Source organism: Aulostomus chinensis, chromosome 6 (assembly GCF_037954235.1).
Source record: "Aulostomus chinensis isolate RoL2024-O1b breed Wild chromosome 6, RoL_Achi_v1.0, whole genome shotgun sequence".
Lineage (NCBI taxonomy): Eukaryota > Metazoa > Chordata > Actinopteri > Syngnathiformes > Aulostomidae > Aulostomus > Aulostomus chinensis.
The window spans coordinates 6,864,700-6,883,734 of NC_141325.1; the positions used below are offsets into that span (position 1 = coordinate 6,864,700).

General features: G+C 45.2%; 2 protein-coding genes across 3 annotated transcripts; one reads left to right on the plus strand and one right to left on the minus strand.

Moving 5' to 3' along the window:
- Window positions 1–844: 844 nt before the first annotated feature.
- LOC147259896 (tRNA (32-2'-O)-methyltransferase regulator THADA) lies at window positions 845–13,846 on the minus strand. Of its 2 annotated transcripts, XM_086206131.1 has the most exons (31): window positions 13,690–13,846; window positions 13,405–13,585; window positions 13,238–13,324; window positions 13,111–13,138; window positions 12,875–13,023; window positions 12,197–12,319; window positions 11,975–12,095; window positions 11,730–11,875; window positions 11,487–11,571; window positions 11,243–11,379; window positions 10,786–10,983; window positions 9,985–10,711; window positions 9,680–9,832; window positions 9,077–9,186; window positions 8,839–8,999; window positions 8,608–8,762; window positions 8,361–8,525; window positions 8,118–8,266; window positions 7,912–8,040; window positions 7,728–7,832; window positions 7,443–7,643; window positions 7,219–7,369; window positions 6,891–7,140; window positions 6,214–6,453; window positions 5,928–6,132; window positions 5,575–5,763; window positions 4,386–4,633; window positions 4,118–4,288; window positions 3,777–4,040; window positions 3,491–3,699; window positions 845–3,406 (listed from the first exon to the last, which is right to left on the minus strand). In XM_086206131.1, exons 1-31 carry the CDS (start codon window positions 13,809–13,811, stop codon window positions 3,153–3,155), a joined length of 5,613 nt encoding a protein of 1,870 aa, XP_086062257.1. In that variant the 5' UTR covers window positions 13,812–13,846; the 3' UTR covers window positions 845–3,152. The 2 variants fall into 2 exon arrangements, 1 of the variants encoding a protein (XP_086062257.1); XR_015116431.1 differs by lacking the exons at window positions 845–3,406; window positions 3,491–3,699; window positions 4,386–4,633 and having other exon boundaries at window positions 3,913–4,040.
- Window positions 13,847–14,064: 218 nt separating this feature from the next.
- tctn2 (tectonic family member 2) lies at window positions 14,065–19,026 on the plus strand. Its single transcript, XM_086205208.1, has 20 exons — window positions 14,065–14,074; window positions 14,133–14,234; window positions 14,327–14,347; window positions 14,474–14,587; window positions 14,772–14,842; window positions 14,952–15,153; window positions 15,250–15,350; window positions 15,433–15,632; window positions 15,725–15,845; window positions 15,935–16,088; window positions 16,172–16,249; window positions 16,332–16,454; window positions 16,538–16,612; window positions 16,701–16,799; window positions 16,889–17,006; window positions 17,089–17,192; window positions 17,298–17,439; window positions 17,572–17,715; window positions 17,810–17,898; window positions 18,516–19,026. The coding sequence occupies exons 1-20, from the start codon at window positions 14,065–14,067 to the stop codon at window positions 18,635–18,637; spliced, it is 2,190 nt and encodes a 729-aa protein (XP_086061334.1). The 3' UTR covers window positions 18,638–19,026.
- The last annotated feature ends 9 nt before the right edge of the window (window positions 19,027–19,035 follow it).

A 19,035-nucleotide genomic window follows, 5' to 3' on the forward strand; every position in this document is an offset into this window, starting at 1 on the left:
ATTTTCTCTGCCTGTCTATAAATAGCTGATGTGTTTTCCATGTTTGAGTCAATGGTTTCCATTTATAATCCTCATCCATCTGCAGTCTTATCAAAGTGCTTGGTGCATCTGTCTGTTTCCGCCTCTTCTTCTTCCTCCGCTCCAGGTGAAACCTGTTTTTTCCTGCTGAGCTCAGACTCAGCAGAGGCTGACGAGGGACAGCGGCCGAGGAGCCGGCGTGCAGGGAGTGGAGAGGCCCTGATCGGCTTCTGCCATTGTTGTCTGACTGCTGAACTCGTGACTGACTCACTGAGCCACTTCTCAAATACATGCTTATCCAGGTTTCAGGCAATTACCAGAGCAAACACATCAACATCTGCCTGGCTCTCTGCTCGCTCAGGGTTACAGGGGAGCAGGGGGGGCTTTCCCAGCATGCACCAGGTGAGACCTTAGAAGTTCACAGAGGCTGAACACAGAGATGTCCAGGCATCAGTAACCCTAAATAGAGATTCAAGATAAAAACCTGGAATATTTCTGCAATAATATCACATTTTTGGACCTCATATTCACAAATGCAAGGTTTTTAAAATACCAACATGTTTTGTTGTACTCGAACATTTTATAAGATCTTTTTTTTTTTTAAATCCTTGACAGAAAATGGATTCTAAGAATGTTTTTAAACTCTGCAAAGAAAAATGATCGTCCCCAACCCTTTATTTGAATCAGGTTTTTTTCTTTCCTTGTCTTTTTGTTAGGGTTGGGTGACAAGACTTGAAATAAATATTGCAGTTATTTCAAACTGTACCTCAGTTATGATGAACTGGTTATTAATGCACAAAATACTTTAAATGTAAACTTCTTCAAATACTTCAAAAAAATGTCTTTATTGTTCATTGCGATTGCACTGGTATAAAAGGAGGTTGCCCTTTCTCAACCCTCCACTGGATACTCGTGATACAACCATGGAAAAACACTCCCTCGCAGGCCCAAACAGTCAACATATGTTTCAATTCATGCGCGCACACACTCACACACATACATACACACACACCCAATAAAAGCAGCTGCACCAATTCAGCCTTGTTCCCCGTTGCCATAGATGGTGAGTTCATTAGCAGGACACATGCTTGCATAGAACCCAAATAGGAACAATAGCAACGTTGCTCATGAAGCCAGATGGTCATTTTCCAGTTTTACACGCGACTCTCCACCGGTAAACACACAGCTTTTCTTTAAAACTGGTTTAGGGTCTGAGAATATTGCACACACGATAGAAGCAAGAGAAACTTGTTCTCTTATCAGCGATGTCTTTGTTCAGGGACAAGCTGTAAAGGACAGGTCACACAGGCCTTGTGTTTACCTTGAAGGAGAGTGTAGTTCAAGTCACAGCTCGAGTTTGACTCTTGACATGACCTACATTCTTTACCAGGAAAACTGTTCAGTTTTGTTTTGTTCAACATTGAGGATGACACACATATTGTTTGGGTGTCTAAGTTTAGATGAGCTCAAACTCTGGGTGACCGCTTCGTGGGTTGAGTTTGTCCAACACTGATGATGTAAACTTTCACTGACTAGTTTGATTTGACATTGTATTCATTCATGTTCTGCACAAACATTTTAAGAAGTTGCACACCCCTGGTATTATTTTAGTACAAGTCACAGGGAGATACATCGAGAGCCTGTGAAACATGACCCGGTTTGATGTCACGGCTATTGAATAATCTAGATGTTCAAGAGTCACACAGCTTCATGCACATACAATAGAAACTTTATCCAATGTTGAGGTATGCATAATTGATGTGGTACATTAAAGTAAGAAAATAGCACCCTGCTTTTATATTTTGGCCATCAACCGCAGAGCCATACTCAAAGATAGATACCCTTCTCTCCCCTGGGCTGCAGTAGGGCGCCAAGACCCGCAGAGACCAGCTAGTTAGCTTAGCACAATGACTGGCATAAGTGGAAAGCGTTAGCATACATTAACAGAACTTGAATTATAGATGATAATATTGCTTTGAGATATTAAACTACACTAAATATAACTTTAAACTAACTAAAACTTGAACTACTTTCCAGACTGAACACAGTGATTTGACGCTGTACCTCAACATTTTAGCCATTTACATAATACCATTTGTTGGCGACTAGAAGAGCAACTGCTGCTACTCGTCATGACTGACTTTGTAAGGGAGGATGAGGACAATTACTTCAGAACAAACCAAGATACCACAACCAAATCTATTGCATGACTTAAACTAGGGTATGCTAACACTTCCCATCCACTACTATTCACTGTGCTAAGCTAACTAGAGGTCATCTGGTCCCTGTGGGTCTCAGCTCCCCACTGAAGATCAGAAATGGAACTTTTCGTCCGGCTCTGAGGAGGATGGCAAACATTCACTTTTCAAACACTAACATTCTAACACAAACATATCACAGAAAATTCAAAATTAAAGATAAAATAATTCCGATTTATCACGACATGGTCAGCATGGTGGACATTTGGTTCAAAAGATAGAGAGAAAAATAGAGAAACACAGCACCTGACTGTCTGTGTTTATTAAACAGTGAAAGCCTCCAGCCTCAGACAAAGGCAGTGGTGATGTAAGACCCTTGTACAGTGGTGCAGAGCAACCGCCAGCTCTCTGTCAGACTCGCTCAATCATCTTCAGCCCTCATGTGGTTGGAAAATGGACACTTATCCAGGCAGAAGGCCTCTAATGGAGCATTAAAAAGACACACTATATTCCCCTGCCGGGCAGCAAGCTGCCTCTTTCTCCAGATAATGTTGCATTGCATCATTGCATCAGTCTGAACCAGCTGCTGCCGCTGCTGCTGGGGTTGGATGACACTCACTTTCACATGTACCTCTATTCAACATGTCCAAGTTGCCTTAGCGAAAAGGTTGAGTGAGGTTGTGATGAACAGCACTTCTTGTGTGATCATGGTCCTTCCATTCCTTATGGGCCTCCTCTCCCTTCAGCTAAGATGATGATGGATTCAACTGCAGCCACTTACATAACTTACTCAGCCGGCCAAGTGCCAGTATACTGCCGCATCAGCAGTTGCACTACTTGTTCAACACTGCGGCAACACGTGTAGATGTCGTAGACGTTCCTGAAATATCCTCAGCTAATATTCCCCCGTTGGCCTCAGCGTCCGAATGTCTTTAATCACCGAGCGTCCAGAGTGAGCTGGTCTCCAGCTGCAGCGTCCCTTACCACAGAAGGAAAGTGGATACCTCTCTGACTGAGAAGAGTACACACTTCCTGTACATTCGTCTGCAGGGCTGCAGGATCAGGAATGTGTTGTACATCAGTTTTCATCAGCCGGAGGAGGAAGGCTGCTCTGGTTAACAGGCCACACAGGGTGCTGTGAAATGAGGGGTCCAGGAGGAGGGATAGCCAAGCTGGAGTCAGCGTCTCAGCTAAAGAGGGAAGACAGAAGCTCAATGCAGCACAGAAATAATTTACTGAGTTTTTTTATTCAGACTGATAAGTTAATGCGCTACCTGACTGGAGCTCTTTGCACGCCAACAGGCTGTCTAACACCTGTGCAGTATTCTCCTTCGCCCATGCACTCAGGCTCTGTGTCAACTCTGAGGATTCTGAGTATCTGTCAGCCAGCTGCATCAGGTAAGGCAGCACATAAGCACACATCACCGAGGGCTCTGCAAACACGTTGGCATCATCCTGCTCATAAAGGCTGGAACACCTGAGTCTGACAGCAAAAAAACAGTGAATCAACACTCAGTCAAGCTTGCTGTGTTTGTGTCTGGAATCAGTGAAGTAACACACCCCGTCCCTGAGGCCTGTCTCAGCATCAATGTGAGGTTAGGCTGTGGCAGGTGACCCAGCAGCACCTCCAGGATGCCCGGCGTGTCCCAGTACTCCTCCAACAACAGGTCTAGGAGGAGCGGAAGAGCCTGGTTAACCTGGACCAGGTAGACGCTCCTCTGGTTGCCTCGTCTGACATGCTGCAACATGGAGACGAAGCAGGCTGCTTGCATCCTCACCGGCTGGCTTTGATCCTGCAGCAAGTACAGGCCTGTGTTGATCAACCTGCACAAGACAGATGCCGTATTGTCAGTGGCCTCATAGCCCCAGAATACAGTTTATCATTAGAAATGTTTCAGTACTTGATGATGATGGGGGGCAGGCGGTCAGGTTCTTCCAGGCTGGAGCTCATTAGAGGAACTCCAGCCACACACAGAGACTCAGCACAAGCTATCCTGAGCACTTCAGCTGCATCTGGAGACCGATGGGATTCCAACACACAACACCAGCGCTGGATCACTGAAGTCTGTAAACTGGTTTAGCCAGAGACAGAAGAACGTCAGAGGAGACACTTGATGTGATTCATACTGAAGTCAAAAAAAGAGTTAAAGTAAATGTAGAAAACCTGACCACTGAGGAAGCAGCAGGCTCGCAGCATACAGGGCCTGAGACCGGAACTCTGGCCCGGCTTTTTGGCCCTCCAGATCCCCAAGCAACAAATCCAGGCACTCAAACAGAACAGAGTTATCCAGAAAGACTGACAGCAGAGAATGTTTTGGTAGAGGAGAATCCCCTCCAGCCATCGCTGCTACTAAAGCTGCCAGGTAGGTCCTACGGTACTCTGCAGTGTGGCTCAACAATGCCTCCCTCAGGTTTGCCTGGAGAGGAAGGAGTGGTGCAATCCTTTCATCAGATAGATATTTCAAAGATATTTCAGTGACAGATGGGAAAGTTTGATATGAATACATCTACTTCAGAGTCAGCATGTTCAGAGAGGGTGGGAGCGAATAGCTCCTCTTCCATCTCTTTTCATAAACCTGGGGTTAATTTCAGTCGAGTATTTACATTCCGATGCTTTTTAGAGGAAGATACAAATAATATTATCAATTATTATTACACTGGGAATGCAAATATATAACTATGATAGACCAGACAATAATTCATTTATTAAATTATTGTTGAACTTATTTTTTGTGTTGAATCTCACTTGGTCTTTGCTCATCTCTGTGGACCCTGAAACCTCCTTGAACAGAACTGAACTGGCGAATTGCAGCTGGTGGCTCTATTTCTCTCTTCAATCCTCCAGGTAAACCAAGCAACTTGTTGCCACTGAGAGCTTTAGACAGATCCTGTTACCTAATTTTGTTGGCCATATTTTATGAGACATCGTTCATTCCAGCAAAGTTATGTAACATTCATGAGAATTCGGTCCTTGACTCCTGCTGAAGGAGACTGAGGGAGTGAAGAAGACTTGTAAACAAGTGACTCGGCCACACAAACAGTCTAGAATTTCTTCCCATCTCAGTCTGTATCATCAATCCCATCATATCACACTTGGTTTACAGACATTATTGTAGCATTATCATTAATGGAAGGACAAATGTGTCCTGCTTGACTTTAATTAAATCTCCTGGATATAGAATACATACCTGACTCACCCTTCCTTGGCTGAGAAAAGAACTCATGTTTGCAAGCACGCATGGTTTCAAATCAAGGCTCATCTTTGCTTCCTTATTTTGGGTTTGATGCTAAACATTGTTCAACAGGTGTTTTGAAATGGTTGTGTTCTGAAAACCTCAGGAGGCGGCTCATTACTCACCAGCAAAGGCCTCTGGATCAGCTCCTTCAAACCAGTTGCCTGCGAGGTCCGCCCACCTGCCACCCATGTGACCAATGCCAACCGCAGTTCAGGGTTGGCTAGAGAAAAGTTTTCCCAGAGTTGACATGCCCACTTCTGGTCTGAACAGACAAACTGGATGGCTTGTTGATGGAAGGAAGACAAACCAACCTGTGAAATACAGAAAATAGGATGGCATTATCTAATGAACAGGTCAACTTGCAGGAGTCATCAGGGTTCGTCATGTAAATACACCATCACTGCTTCCTCATAGTCGTCTCTCCAACTCCCCCTGCTGTTTTACACACACATTGAGATGAATGTGTATCATTCACCTGAATCCCTTCTTGTGGTGCATGAAGCTCAGACATGAGAGTGTCGCACAGCTTTGACAGGAACGAGACGCAGCAGAATCTTCTCAGAGAGTCTACCATACACAGGTAGGCTGCTCTCACTAGGGGGCAGCGCTGAGCTTCAGTTGCCAGCCACAGTGCGGCCTCCACCCTGCTCAGCACCTCGCACAGGTCTTCTGAAGGGTTCCTGGGAACAAAGACAGACCAGGACCTCAAAGTCAGGTGAATGAATGATAAAATAATATAAACCAGCTCTGTGAGGTCTCACCTGTCAGTGGCGAGCACTTGGCAGTCTACAACTGCTCTGATCTGCAGCAGCTGCCCGTGGAGCCGATTGTGACAGCAGCGTTCCTGTGCGCTGGGCAGCTGAGTGGTCAGTTTTATGAGGATGTTCATGTACTCAAAGGGGGGAGTCATAGCAACCACAGCCTTCGAGGCCATCACTCTCACACTGTAAATGGGACTGGCAGACAGCTGGAGTAAAGGAGGCAGGAAGTCTGACAATGTTCTGGAAGAGGAGCAAACAATCACTCGATCAAATTAAATTCCCTATAAAGAAATGACTTTACATGTGATCCAGCTGCAAGGCTGTAAACAGACAGCTGATTAACCAGTGCTCACAGAAATAAAGGTTCACTGTCCAGGGAAAAAACACCCATAAAAACAGCTATTAAACATAACAATTTAAGGACACTCCACTAACTTTACACATAAATGTCAGTTTACTGGTCAAAAGCCTGTTAAACTGTTATTTAATGTCTTCTGATTATCAGAAATTAATCCCGATGATGTCACTGTGATGTTAGCAGTGTAATCTGAACTGTTTTCTCAGCTTGACTCATAATAAAGCAGGTTTATCTTGAATTCTCTGTTCTTTTTTTGTAATCCTGTGTCTGCTCTCCCGCTTTTATGAAGCGCCACAAAGTCTCATGAGAAGTAAATTACTCAGCAGAGTCTTGGACGCCAGGCTGTAACTGGGCCAACAGAGTGAGGATGGGATAGAGGGAAGGCTGGAGGTGCAGTCTGGCCTCCTCAGGTGAACCCTGAAGGTCTCTTGCTGCCCCTCTCAGCTCTGACAGGAGGAAGGGCTGGAGTGCAGAGTAGTGGAAGAAGAAGGCAGCGGGGGACATGCCATGTTTAGTGCTCCCCTCGTCACTGCCTGGTCTCTGACCGAGCATCCGCGAGCAAAGAGAACCTGAAAACGGACGTGAATTCTTATTAATAATCACACAGACAGAGTGAATCCAAAGCTGTGAATGTGCATGAGTCTCACTGTAAAGCTGCAGCGCTGCATTCCTCATGGCCCAGCAGGGAGAACTGAGCAGCGTGAGTGACAAGATCGCGATGGCAGGCGCAAACTGAAGAACAGCGGCACCCAGCCCTGAGCCACGCACCAGAGCCTGCAGAGTGTGAACCGCACACACCTGTAGAGGAGAGCTGGCTGTTACACACTACCAGCAGACATATATGATCATGGCTGTTGTTGTTTTGTTGCACCTGAGGGAGGTCCAGCGTCTGGTCCCAGCTCTCAGGCAGAGGAGTTCTGGCTGTCTCCAGTAAAGTTTGCACACTGTGGGACAATAGCGGCCGCGCTTTACTGGCCTCCTCCGCTGACACGACACACAGGATGAGCATTGGCAGCCCAGCGGCCCGCCGGGTGACAGAGGTCGAACTAGGAGACCGCAGGACTTGTAAACCCTGAGGAGATCAGAAGTGAACCTGCAGTCAGGCAAATCTGTATACATTTATCTAAAACATGCATGAGCATGAATCACAACTCACTTGTTTTAACATGTGAGCTGGAATGTCTCTCAACTCAGGATCACTACTGCTTAGCAGGGACGCACAGAACCTGGTGAGGCCGACACAGCATCCCTCTACTGCCCCCTGGTGAGCAAGTACAGGAAATCAAATGTGCCTTCACATGATCAGACAGCATACTTGAAGATATTGTTATGCAGCTTACCCAGTGACGGCATTTAAGAAGAATACTTTTGAAAATGTCCGACGCTCTTGTCAGATCTTCTTTTGCTAGGAGGCTCTTGGATTCACTGAGAATTCTCTCCACCAAAGAACCTAAGAAGATCCCTGTTTCCTGATGAGAAAAAGCAAAAAATAGCACATAAGGAACAAGCAGTGGATTGTTGATTTGCCACCAGAGTTGTGTTGTACCTTAAGAGAAACCCAGCAGCAAGTGAGAACAAGGCTGTGTTCTTCAGACAGAAGGACACACTCCTCTTCCTCCTCTTGGGGGCCTCCTGAAGTTTGGGCTATCAGGGAGCTGATGGCGTTGCCCATGTCACAAAAAGAAGGAGGGGCATCTAAGATTGAACAGAGCAGACTGTTGCAGAACATGTTGGCAGTCATAGATCAGAAATATTTCATTCTTCTTCTGCAGATATTTTTTTCAACTACTCATGTCAGCTGCAGCAGTTTCCCGGCGTCCGTGCAGCACACCCAGCAGGAGCTGCGAGATCTTGTCCAGCAGGTCCAGAACTTCAGCAGTCAGAGAGCGACCGAGTGTATCAGAGAGTCTGCTGGGAACGTCGAGCAAACATCTTTGCAGGGCACTAAGAACGCCTAAAACATCATTCAAGAGAACGTTTGAAGACTTTTCCAGGTTTCATCATCATTGCGGGAGTTGCCGGTGTTGTAGACTCACCGTGTATTGGTGCGGTTCTGGCAGCGAGCATCATGTCAGTCTCAGCTGCGAGGTAGTGCTCCTGCAGCTCCTGCACAAGGTAGCTAATAAAGCTGGAGGTCTTTGTGTCTCTTCTGCCACTGTTCAGCCCACATTCCTCAGGCTGCTCTGGTGATCTGAAGAAAGAACAACTGAGAACTGCTCGTCCATCACACGGAAAGCAGATGTGACTCCTGTAAGCTGCAGACTCACTTCTGAAGGAGGACCTTCATCATCAGCGCTCCCATCTGAGCCTCCTGAACACGAGGACTACGCAGCAGATGCTTGGCTCGTGTGAGCAGCACAGCAGCGATATCACCTGGGAAACTGGGTGGGAAAAACCTTGACAACAACCCTGCTGAGAGCTCTCGAATCTGTAGAAGAAAACAGTAGTTTAACAAAAAACATCTCACAGACTTCACCTGTGGAGAAAATGATAAATCAGCTTTACTTCATTTGTAGAATCTTCTAAACAGCTGATGAGGACCAGCTGGTTGGTCCTGGAGAAGAAATCCCACTGTCCTCTTCGCCTGGCCTGGCTAATGAGAGAGCCCACGTTCACTGCAGAGAGAGCGATTACTACAATGACTGAGAACTCATCAAAACCCCACAAAACAAAAATACAGCAAATGTTTAAAAGTGAACATTCATAATTATCCCCTCCGAATTTTTTACTCCAGACTTTGCAAATAGACTTTCTGATTTAGGAGTCGTCTAAGTTGAAATGTTAACATTAACCTCTAACCAGATTTCATTCATTTATTCCACCGATATCTCGACAATATATTGCCATTTCTTCAGAATACTACAATATTCCAAAAATATTCCGGTCCCCGTCATCAATTTTTAAAGGGAATTTTACATAAATGAGTATCGCAATTATCAAAGTGTCGTATTACAATATATCGTGACCCTTGTATGCAGATTTCTGATCGTTTCAGTTAATCTCTTATTGTTGTGATTAATGCAAAAACATCTGAACTGATTCCCTGCACTGGAAATAAGCAGAGCAATGAATACTTCAATCAGATAATATATTCTCCCATTAACGGACCTGGCGGTTGTCCCTTCCTTCTGTCAGGGCTCCAGGTATCTGTGCAGGTCTCCAACACGGCGGACAGCAGCAGCAGCACAGTCTTCTTCCTCTGATAGCAGTGTCCAGGAGCCAGGTAGCAGTAGGGGAGCTGACTCAGCCAGTCCACGAAACCTAGGAGAATTCCAGGGAGGGAACGACTTTTAAGCGTATTCATGGGTTGATGACAAAGACATATGATGTTTAGGGGACACAATATACAATGTTACATATCTAGTAAAAGAGATTTTGCTGTGAATGTATCATCATCATCACCACCGACTCACCTATTCCCTGGTCCAGTATTTCCTGACTGTGATCCATGAAGGTGGCGTCTTCCTTCCTTCCCTTTTGTCCTCTGATTTGCACCAAGCAGCCGTCTCTGATACGCACCAAAAATCTCTTCACTCCTGCCTGAAAATGTTGGCGAAAAGGCGAGGACTCACAGTTGAGGTTTTGAGGAATAAAGGTCCTCATTACTGACAGCTCCTGCACACTGGGAGCATCTTTGGTCTTTGGGCTGCAACAGAGGAGGTTGAGAGCAGCAAGACGAATTTTGTCATCTGCAGATCCTAGAGCCAGCCGGAGGGTTTGAAGGGTGGAGCTACCCTGCAGTGCCCAGGGCGAAGCTCCAGTCGTTGTGCGATAGGAGCTCATGACGCAGGCCCAGGCACAGAGGTGGCCGGGGGTGATTGGGTCCAGAGAGGCCAGCAGAGGCTCCACAGCGGAGGGAAAGACTTGAAAGGTGGAAGGTAGTAAATGTGTGGAACTGTTGTTCTGGAGGAGAGTTACATCAGAGGTCAGCGCCTCTAGAAGGACAGGCCGCCAACGCTGCGCCCACTGATCTGCCAGGTCTGACTCAGTGAGGGGAGCCGAGTGTGGAGAGCCGCTGCAGAGCTCTCTCCTCTGCTGCTGGATCAGAGTCTTGTAGAGCTCCGATCCACATGGTGACAGGTAATTGTTTGACAGGCACCTCAGGAGATGATCCGGTAATTCAGCACATTGATCCAGAACCTGATTCGTTAAAGACTCTTTAATTAGATCACAAAAATACGACCCGTAACACTGTAATAACCAGGAATCCTCACCATATTGCTTCCCAGATACGGCAGCAAGGCACAAAGGCGATGATATTTGGTTTTGGATTCCCACGGGAGTTTGAGTACTCGCTTCAGCAGGGTCAGATAAAAACTCTTTGTTGTGACACCAAAGTGCTCACAGTCCATCTGATAGAGGTCCAGCAGCAGACGAAAGGCACTGCGCACAAACTCCGACACGCCCTCCACCTGCCCAGGCACATTTGGCAACAGGTCATTGAATCCATGATATCATATGGCTAGTAATTTCAACTCCTGGGCACAAATATTGAGTATATACTGAATCAAATGCATTGTTTAGCTTTTCTTGAATGACAACAATTTGATTTTGCAAATTCAAGTTCAATAATTATCAACTTAATTACTATTAAAAAGGAAATTTAGTTTAAAAATAGGTATTAAACACTTAAATATTAAAATAAATATATCCTAAAGAAATTGAACTTACTGGGCTTTCAGCATTGCTCCAGATGACATCAATGAGCTTCTGCCGCAGGGTGCTGTTGTCAGACAGCAGACGGACGCCCGTCATCCTCCACACATCAGCCAGACACTCTCTGACCTTCCTCAGCCACAGCGTTAACACTGTAACAGACCCAACACAGGTTCAAACCAAGCGTGAACGAGCTCTTTAGCACACCGGTAATTTATTAAATGAAGCACAAGAATCAACAGCCTTGCTATTAACTCACCTTCGAAGGCAAAGCAGTGACAGTCCAGCTTCTCCTCACACAGAGATCTGACCAGAGGAAACAAGCCCTCCAGCAACAAGCGCCTCTGCAAAGACAAACATGAGGAGTTTGATATTCACCAAGCAACCATGTCGATATAATCTTTAATTTCCTGATACGTGAACCCTGAGCACTGATTGGATATGATATTGACTGATATTTCTCATCCTGGTGTCTGAATCAGAAAAAATGTGTTCTATGTACTTCAGTGGCAGCTGGATGTGAACTGAGCAGAATGGTGGGTTGGCAGCAGGTGAGCAGACCCCTGCTCAGAGCCAGCCGGTCCACGCCGTCCCTCCCTGTGTGGCTGCACGTCACCTGGAGACCACCAACAGTCAGCAGCCAGGATTCTGAGACAACAACAGCAGTATTTGTGTCACTAGGTGCTAATGTAACATCTCTTTATAAGCACATAATGGGTTGTATTTTGCTCCTGATGAGTTCCAGACCTGCATGAGAGACTTGTAAGAGACTCCAGGCTGCGTTTCCTCCAGCTCTGCTCTCTGGTGCCGTGTTAATCAGCATGGCAACAGCAGTGCCCGCCAGAAGACGAGTGTCCCGGTTGAGGCTCTGCAAGACAGGAGAGCCTGACTGACGCGATGAAAAAACAACAAACAGATACTGATGGTTCAATAAGTTATTCTGGACCAGCAAAAAAAAAACAACAAAACCTGTCCAAGGATGATGTCCATGAGCGCCTGCAGGACCTTCTGCACCGCCGGGCTCCTGCTGTCCTTGTCCCACACGGCAGGAGCCACTTCACTGGACAATAGTTGAAAGATCTGGAGGCACACCTACAGCCAACAAGTTATCTCTTATGCTCCCAAGAAATAATGGGGGAATAATTCTTACCTTGAGGGGGACAAATTAATTCAGTTGACGGAACAAGTTATATCTTGGGCGGCACGGTGGTGCAGTGGTCAGAACTGTCGCCTCACAGTAAGGAGGTTCTGGGTTTGAGCCCTGGCTCGGGCACGGGATCTTTCTGGTCTAACCCCTGTGCCTGCGTGGGTTCTGTCCAGGTACTCTGGGTTCCCCTCACAGTCCAAAGACATCAAGAGGGGACGAGGCTGATTGATACTCTAAATTGACCGTAGGTGTGACTGTGAGTGTGAATGGTTGTCTGTCTCTATGTGTTGGTCCTGTGATGGAATGGTGACCTGTCCAGGGTGAACCCCGCCTCACGCTCAAAGCTGCTGGGATAGGCTCCAGCCCCCCTGACCCTTAACAGGATAAGCGGTAGAAAATGGATGGATGGAAGTTATATCTTGTGGTCTAAAATTAAGTAAATTAATGGAACATGATCTGTTCTCTCAGTCTATGACTACTCCAGGGCTCTGAAACGTTACCTTGACGGTGATGTAGCACAGTGGTCCATCTCGCAGGGATTCTTGTTGCAGAACGAGAGGGAATAACTCAGACACCTTATTTAAAAAAAGCGGGTGCAAGTGTCGCCACACTTCTCGACCAACAGCGCTGTCTTCCAGGAACATACAGGCTGTAAGAGTACAAGAAAAAAATAACTACTTCATGGGTACAGTCACTGATAACCTGGATTAGCATGCTGTCTTCAGTCAACACCAACCTCTCTGAAGATCCTCCAAGGCTAAGGTCTACAAAGAAGACAAGGTCAAAGTTATCTGCAGTGTCTTTGTGTGTGTGTGTGTGTGTGTGTGTGTAGTGCTGGTGTCCCTTAGGGAAGTAATCTATACCTGTGCAGTATCAATGACAGAGTACAAACAGACTTGGGTCTCTCTGTAAACCAGCTGATGGTCCACCTTTGCCAGATGTTGCAACATCTGCAATCAAACAACAGTCTTAAATGAGATGCCCTGCTACTAGAAACGTGACAGTCTTAGAGAAATGCCGGAGAGGTGACCTGGTCCAACTTTCGACAGGCCATGGAGATGTGGACCATCTGCAGCTGCAGGGAGATGAGGAGCCTGACCAGAAGCTGGAGCTGATCTCCCTCCAGACCACGAAGCTCGGAGTCAGGCACCTTCCTCAGCAGCTGGAGCGCCTCCTCCAGACAGCGCTCCTTCCATCTTTTAACACTGCTTCTGCTCGTGTAAAACATTCAATGGGTGGAAGTAGGAAGTAAAGCGAAAGCAATAATTTTACAGGAGAGAACGTGAAGTTTTCAGTCATGCTTGAAGATACAAACCTGGAGGATTCTGAGAGTTTCTCAAGGAAGAGTCCGAGTGTTCGGGTGACATGTTTGGATGCTGGATTCTCCCTGATGCCACAGCCTTGAAGACTCGTCATCACCTCTTCGACGGACAACATTGCTGTGTTAATTCCACCGGGCAGACCTCCGTCGCTGTCCCACACACGTTACACGTGAGTCATGTGATTAATTCTACCTCTACTATTGGTTAAAGTGATCAACTCAGACTTGACCTGCTGCCACCTAGAGGAAGAAGTTGAGATTGATTTTACTTAAACAATTTAAAGATAATAACACCAGGTAACATTAAACGAGGGGAAATCATAGGAGTTTGAAATAATAAAACCATGTAAAATCAGTCAGTGTCTAACAATGACACCGAGTGAATCTAATCAGGCGGCTCGAGTGCACTCGTCTGTACTACCTCCCGGCCAGGTGAGGTCGCTGTGGGTCGGTCTCATTGCAAATTGACGTCTTTGGTTCCCACAAGCTGCGTTGCCAAGACATCCTGAAGAGTTTACAAACATGTCGCCCTCCTAAATGTAACTAAACTAAATGGCTAACATGGTCGGTGAATTGGTTTCTTCATCTTATTCAAGACATTTGATATATTTTCTCGTGTTCATTTCTTTAGCCGGCACCCAAAACATTGTTGGTAAGTTGCAAATGAGTGAAGCTCTAATGCTAATCAAGCTAACTACCCATGTAAAACCAGCGCCAGCTTCATGTATGTGAGTTGTACGCAGGGAAGCACCAAAGATATCACGGTATTATCTAACAGTTTTCCAGCCGTCCTTCCTCATCACAACTGGACCGACGGTCACGGGACTTTTGTTTGGAAACACGTCGGACATCACCCTCCATGTGCGGACAGTGTCTCCATCCAACACAACAGGTAACCAAGACATTCCAGCATGCCAACAGCATGGTTCTCATGTCCTCATTTTTGTTCCAAGGATTTTTTTGCTTGATGAAATCAGAACGTGGCCAGATAATTTTCTGAAATGTTTTCAAGTGCTGGTTCATTAGATATATGTTTAGAGATTTGGTGACGATTGCTGCTGTGTTTTATCTGATAGGAAGCATTGGCCCTTCATCGTGTAAAGCTGAGGTGACACGGTGGGCTCTCACAACGCAACAGGTTGAAAAGGTTGGAAGCTCCTCTCTGAGCTGTAATTTTCAACACTCCCATGAATGATGCTGCTTTGATTCAATAAATTATTTACATCGAGCTCCTCTCCTCTTTCTCTTCATTCCAGACTACACTTCGAGTTCAGCTGAGACTGAACACGAGTCTGCACCTGTGTGGGGTTAATGAAACAGAGGCAGACTGCTGTCCACAACCACTTTGTGTTCTGGAGACACTTCAGGTGTCGGCCTGTGTGGGCGACTCACCTCAAGCGTCACTTCTGATCCAGGCCAAGATTTATGCATTTCTGTCTCCTACGAACACAGGATCTGGTAACTCTATGGGGACTCTTATGTATCATAAAAGTGGAGTTCCACAAAGTAGCGATAGCCATTTCCACTAAATATTCATCTAATTTCCATTTTTAGATAATAAAACAATCATCCCAAATCAAGTGTACCAACCGCTGGGCTCTTGTCCCTGTGACCTCACTCTTAAAGAATGTGACATACGCTGCTGCTGTGATAAGGTATCTGCATTGTTCATTAAAGAAGATAAGTAAGTCCGCCACTGTATTAACCAACAATATATTTGTCTGTTTCATTGAACAGGACTGTTCCAGTGAAGATTTGAAGCTCTTTGAGCACCACTGCCTCCCGGGGCCCTTTGGGGGACAAGTCTCTCCAGAACCAGACTATCAATGCTCTGTGCAGAAATCAGAAAACGCCCCAGATTGGTTTCCGTTTTTGTGTGTCACGTCCCCACTTGAAAACAACCCTTACCTTGGACTCTTCTACCAGGGAGAGAAAATGTGAGGAATGACTGAAGGTATGATTTTTGATGCGGTGTTATTCATTAATTACCTTAATTCATGAGTTGTCTTTTGTCATTTCACTTACTCAGTAAACCAAAGCCTGGCCCGTCCTTCCAAAGACCCATGTTGTCAGCACCAGTGCCAGTCAATACTTACAGACAAGGAAGTCCCATATTGACATGGAGTGATCAGTATTTTACCATTCCCCAGGTTACTTCTGCAGTATTCAAATAGCAACAATAATCATTTTTTATGTCACATCAGTAACATCTAATGCGTCTAATATTGTGGTTCCACAGATTGCTCTTGGACGCTGTATCAATAATGCTCCAGTAGCATTTTTGGAAAACTTTAAGGTCGAGTGTGAAACTCTGCTCCAGTCTTGTCCAACTGGACCACCTTTGCAGAACCTACCTGCAGATTTAAGCATTCAAGTGAAAGACGGGCAGGGAGGTATGTCTTCTCTGCTTAGCTCATCATCCTCTTACATTTTGGTGCTATTTTACAACAGTCTTCCTTTTGTCTTTTCTCTCCAGGTGATGTCACAGTGAATGTAACTGAGGAAGCGGTTGTTGACTTGAGTCCGTTCATTGCAGATACAGTTGCACCTTCAAGTATGGAGATTATAAACAAGCCATTGCAGTTGCTATAATTACAATGTGGAATCTTGTTAATGTCTTTTCCTCCTCTCTAAAGATGTGGGACAAGTATGTGAGAATGTGACCTTGGCTCTGGATTACAAATTCTACTGGAAAGGAAATGGCATCACTAATATCACACTGACACACTCAGTTGGGACTGTCCCTTTAAATGACAGTAGTGAGTACTGGTTACCCTTCACAATAAATGAATATGTTTGATTATTTTAAGGCTCATTGTATTTTTTTCTGTCTACTTCCCAGGGGTGTTAAAGACACGGTACTCTGCCGTGTTTCTCAATGGAGACTTCATGGGTGAGCCCAACTCAGGGAACCCAGGTGAGAGTTGTAATGCCAAAAGCTTTGAATGTGAATTTTATATGAAAACCTGTTATAGTGGTTAACATGTAAATATCTGACATGACAGGCTATCAGGTGGGAAAGCCTGTTATTGCTGGAATTGCAAATACTTCGGAAAATGGCACAGATATAGTGCAGAGGGCGTCGGTTTATCTCTGGAAACCAGGTAAATCCTGAACAGTAGCTTCTAAGCACGCAAGTCAACACTGGATTATATTAAGTTAACTCAACACACTTTTCTGGTTCTCTTCAAAGTGGGTTATGGGCTCTGTTCCACTGCTGAGAGGAAACCAGTTCTGTTTGGTGAGAATTCAACATCAGGATGTCTGCTACCCCTTGGCCTACAGAATCTGACTCAGTGTGATCTCCTGAGGTGAGTCGCACAGCAGGAATTTATGTCTAATGTACATATTGACAAGGTGATGATGTCAAATATAAAGTTTTGTCTCCTTCAGGGAGACTATATCTTCTCTCCAGGACACTTTGATTCGAGCTACATATGTTGCAAGGAGCGGAAACCCAGATTCTCTCATCATGGCAGACTGGCTGAACATAAGTTGTAAGTAGGCAATTTTCTCTCCTTTTATTTGAACAAAAAAAATTGCAAATTCTACATTATTTTCTAAAATCTCTGCTTCTTCTGCTTCTTAACGACACGTTTTAGTTGTGAACGCCAGCACACCAATGGAGGACATGAACAGCCTTTGCAGTGAGATTCCATCTCATCTTCACATCTACGTATGGAGTTTAGTCACTGGTATGATCGAAGGGCAGCCCCAAAGAAATATCCATGATTTTCAAGTCAGGTGTGTATACAAATGTAATACATGTCACATCAAATGTGCAGTCTATTCCTCAGGTTGTAATTCTTATGAATTGTATTGTAATTATTGTGAGTCAGCTTCTTGTGACTGTGCCCTCCTTCGGGTCATTTTTAGCTACAGTTTGTCCTCATGGGCACTGGAGTGTGAAGGAGGCGATACCTCTCCGTGTGTGGATCCAACGAAGACTCAGATGTTTCCGATCACCTCCTCCGTCACATTTATTGACATTCCTGTCAACACCGGATCACCAAAAACCAGGTGCTGTCTCGAACAGCAAGAGTCCCCCTTAAACCAGATAAATAACTCATGCAGGTGTGTCCTGACCGCTGCTGTGGTTCTTTTTGTTTGGCAGGTTCCAGATCAACTTCACGGAGTATGAATGTAGCAGGAATGATATATGTTGGCCTGAGCTCGCCTTCCCTATCACCAGGTATTACACAGGTAAGACTTAAATCTCTCACCACTCTGATTCCTCTTAGGACCTTTGGTGCAGCAAAGTGCGTCTTTTTCTTTAAGAGCAGAAAATGTAAATCATTTTAAATTTGTATAAGGTCGAATGGCAACATTAACAGTTGCTGATACTTGACGGTTGAATAGTTGGAAGTGTGGGTTAAATGACAACTGGACTGGATTTTTATAGTGCTGTTCTAGTCTAACGATCATTAACACATGCCCAGTTACACATTCGTACACATTCTTACATTGGTGGCTTTAAAGGAGCCAACTTGCTAACAAATTCACACACTGACAGCATCGGGAGGAATCAGAGGTTCCAGAACTTGCTCAAGGACACTCCAACAATGAGTCCTGGGGATGGAACCAGTAACCTTCATATTAGTAGACAGCCACTCTGCCGTGCCACCCGTGGTTTCCATACTGCAGCATCTGTCCTGTTTAACATGGTTACGCGGAACACATTTTTGACAACCCATTTTAATTTATTCATAGTACAATAACACAAAAACAAAAATCCAAAATCTGTGAAACATTTCTGCAAAAATTGAGAGAGAGAAGTGTGAGAATGTATTACTGACTGATTTTACCCCCATTGTCTCCAGGTGAGCCGTACTCTCAGTCACTGGCCAAGGGCCTTATCTTGGTGTTCTTCTTCATTGCTGCTTCAGTTCTTGGGACTCCATGGAGACAAATCTGGCAGGCCTGGAAAGGCACCTCACTATGATGGAGCTAAATGGAATGTTTGGGAAGATATTGCTGCAATAGGACAGGAAGGGGTGAAGCAAACATGTAATTAAATGGGCTGTATATACCACTTTTTTTTATCTTGGTAGTACTCAGAGTGTTTTATATCATTACTGCATTCACATACTGATGATGGAGGATCCCACCTACTCATCAGGAGCAGTTGGGGGTGTTGTATCTTGTTCTCTTCAGCGCAGTCTCCAGTTGAAGGAAGGACCATACCAGCAACACAGGCACCCACCTCCTTGCCATGACACGTCTGACACTGCACTGTTTTTACACTCCTTTCAATTGCACGTTGTTTATTAGTTTCTTCATATTTATGTCCTGTAAATAGTTGTTGATGCATCATTTTGTAATAAATGACATTTTCTGTTA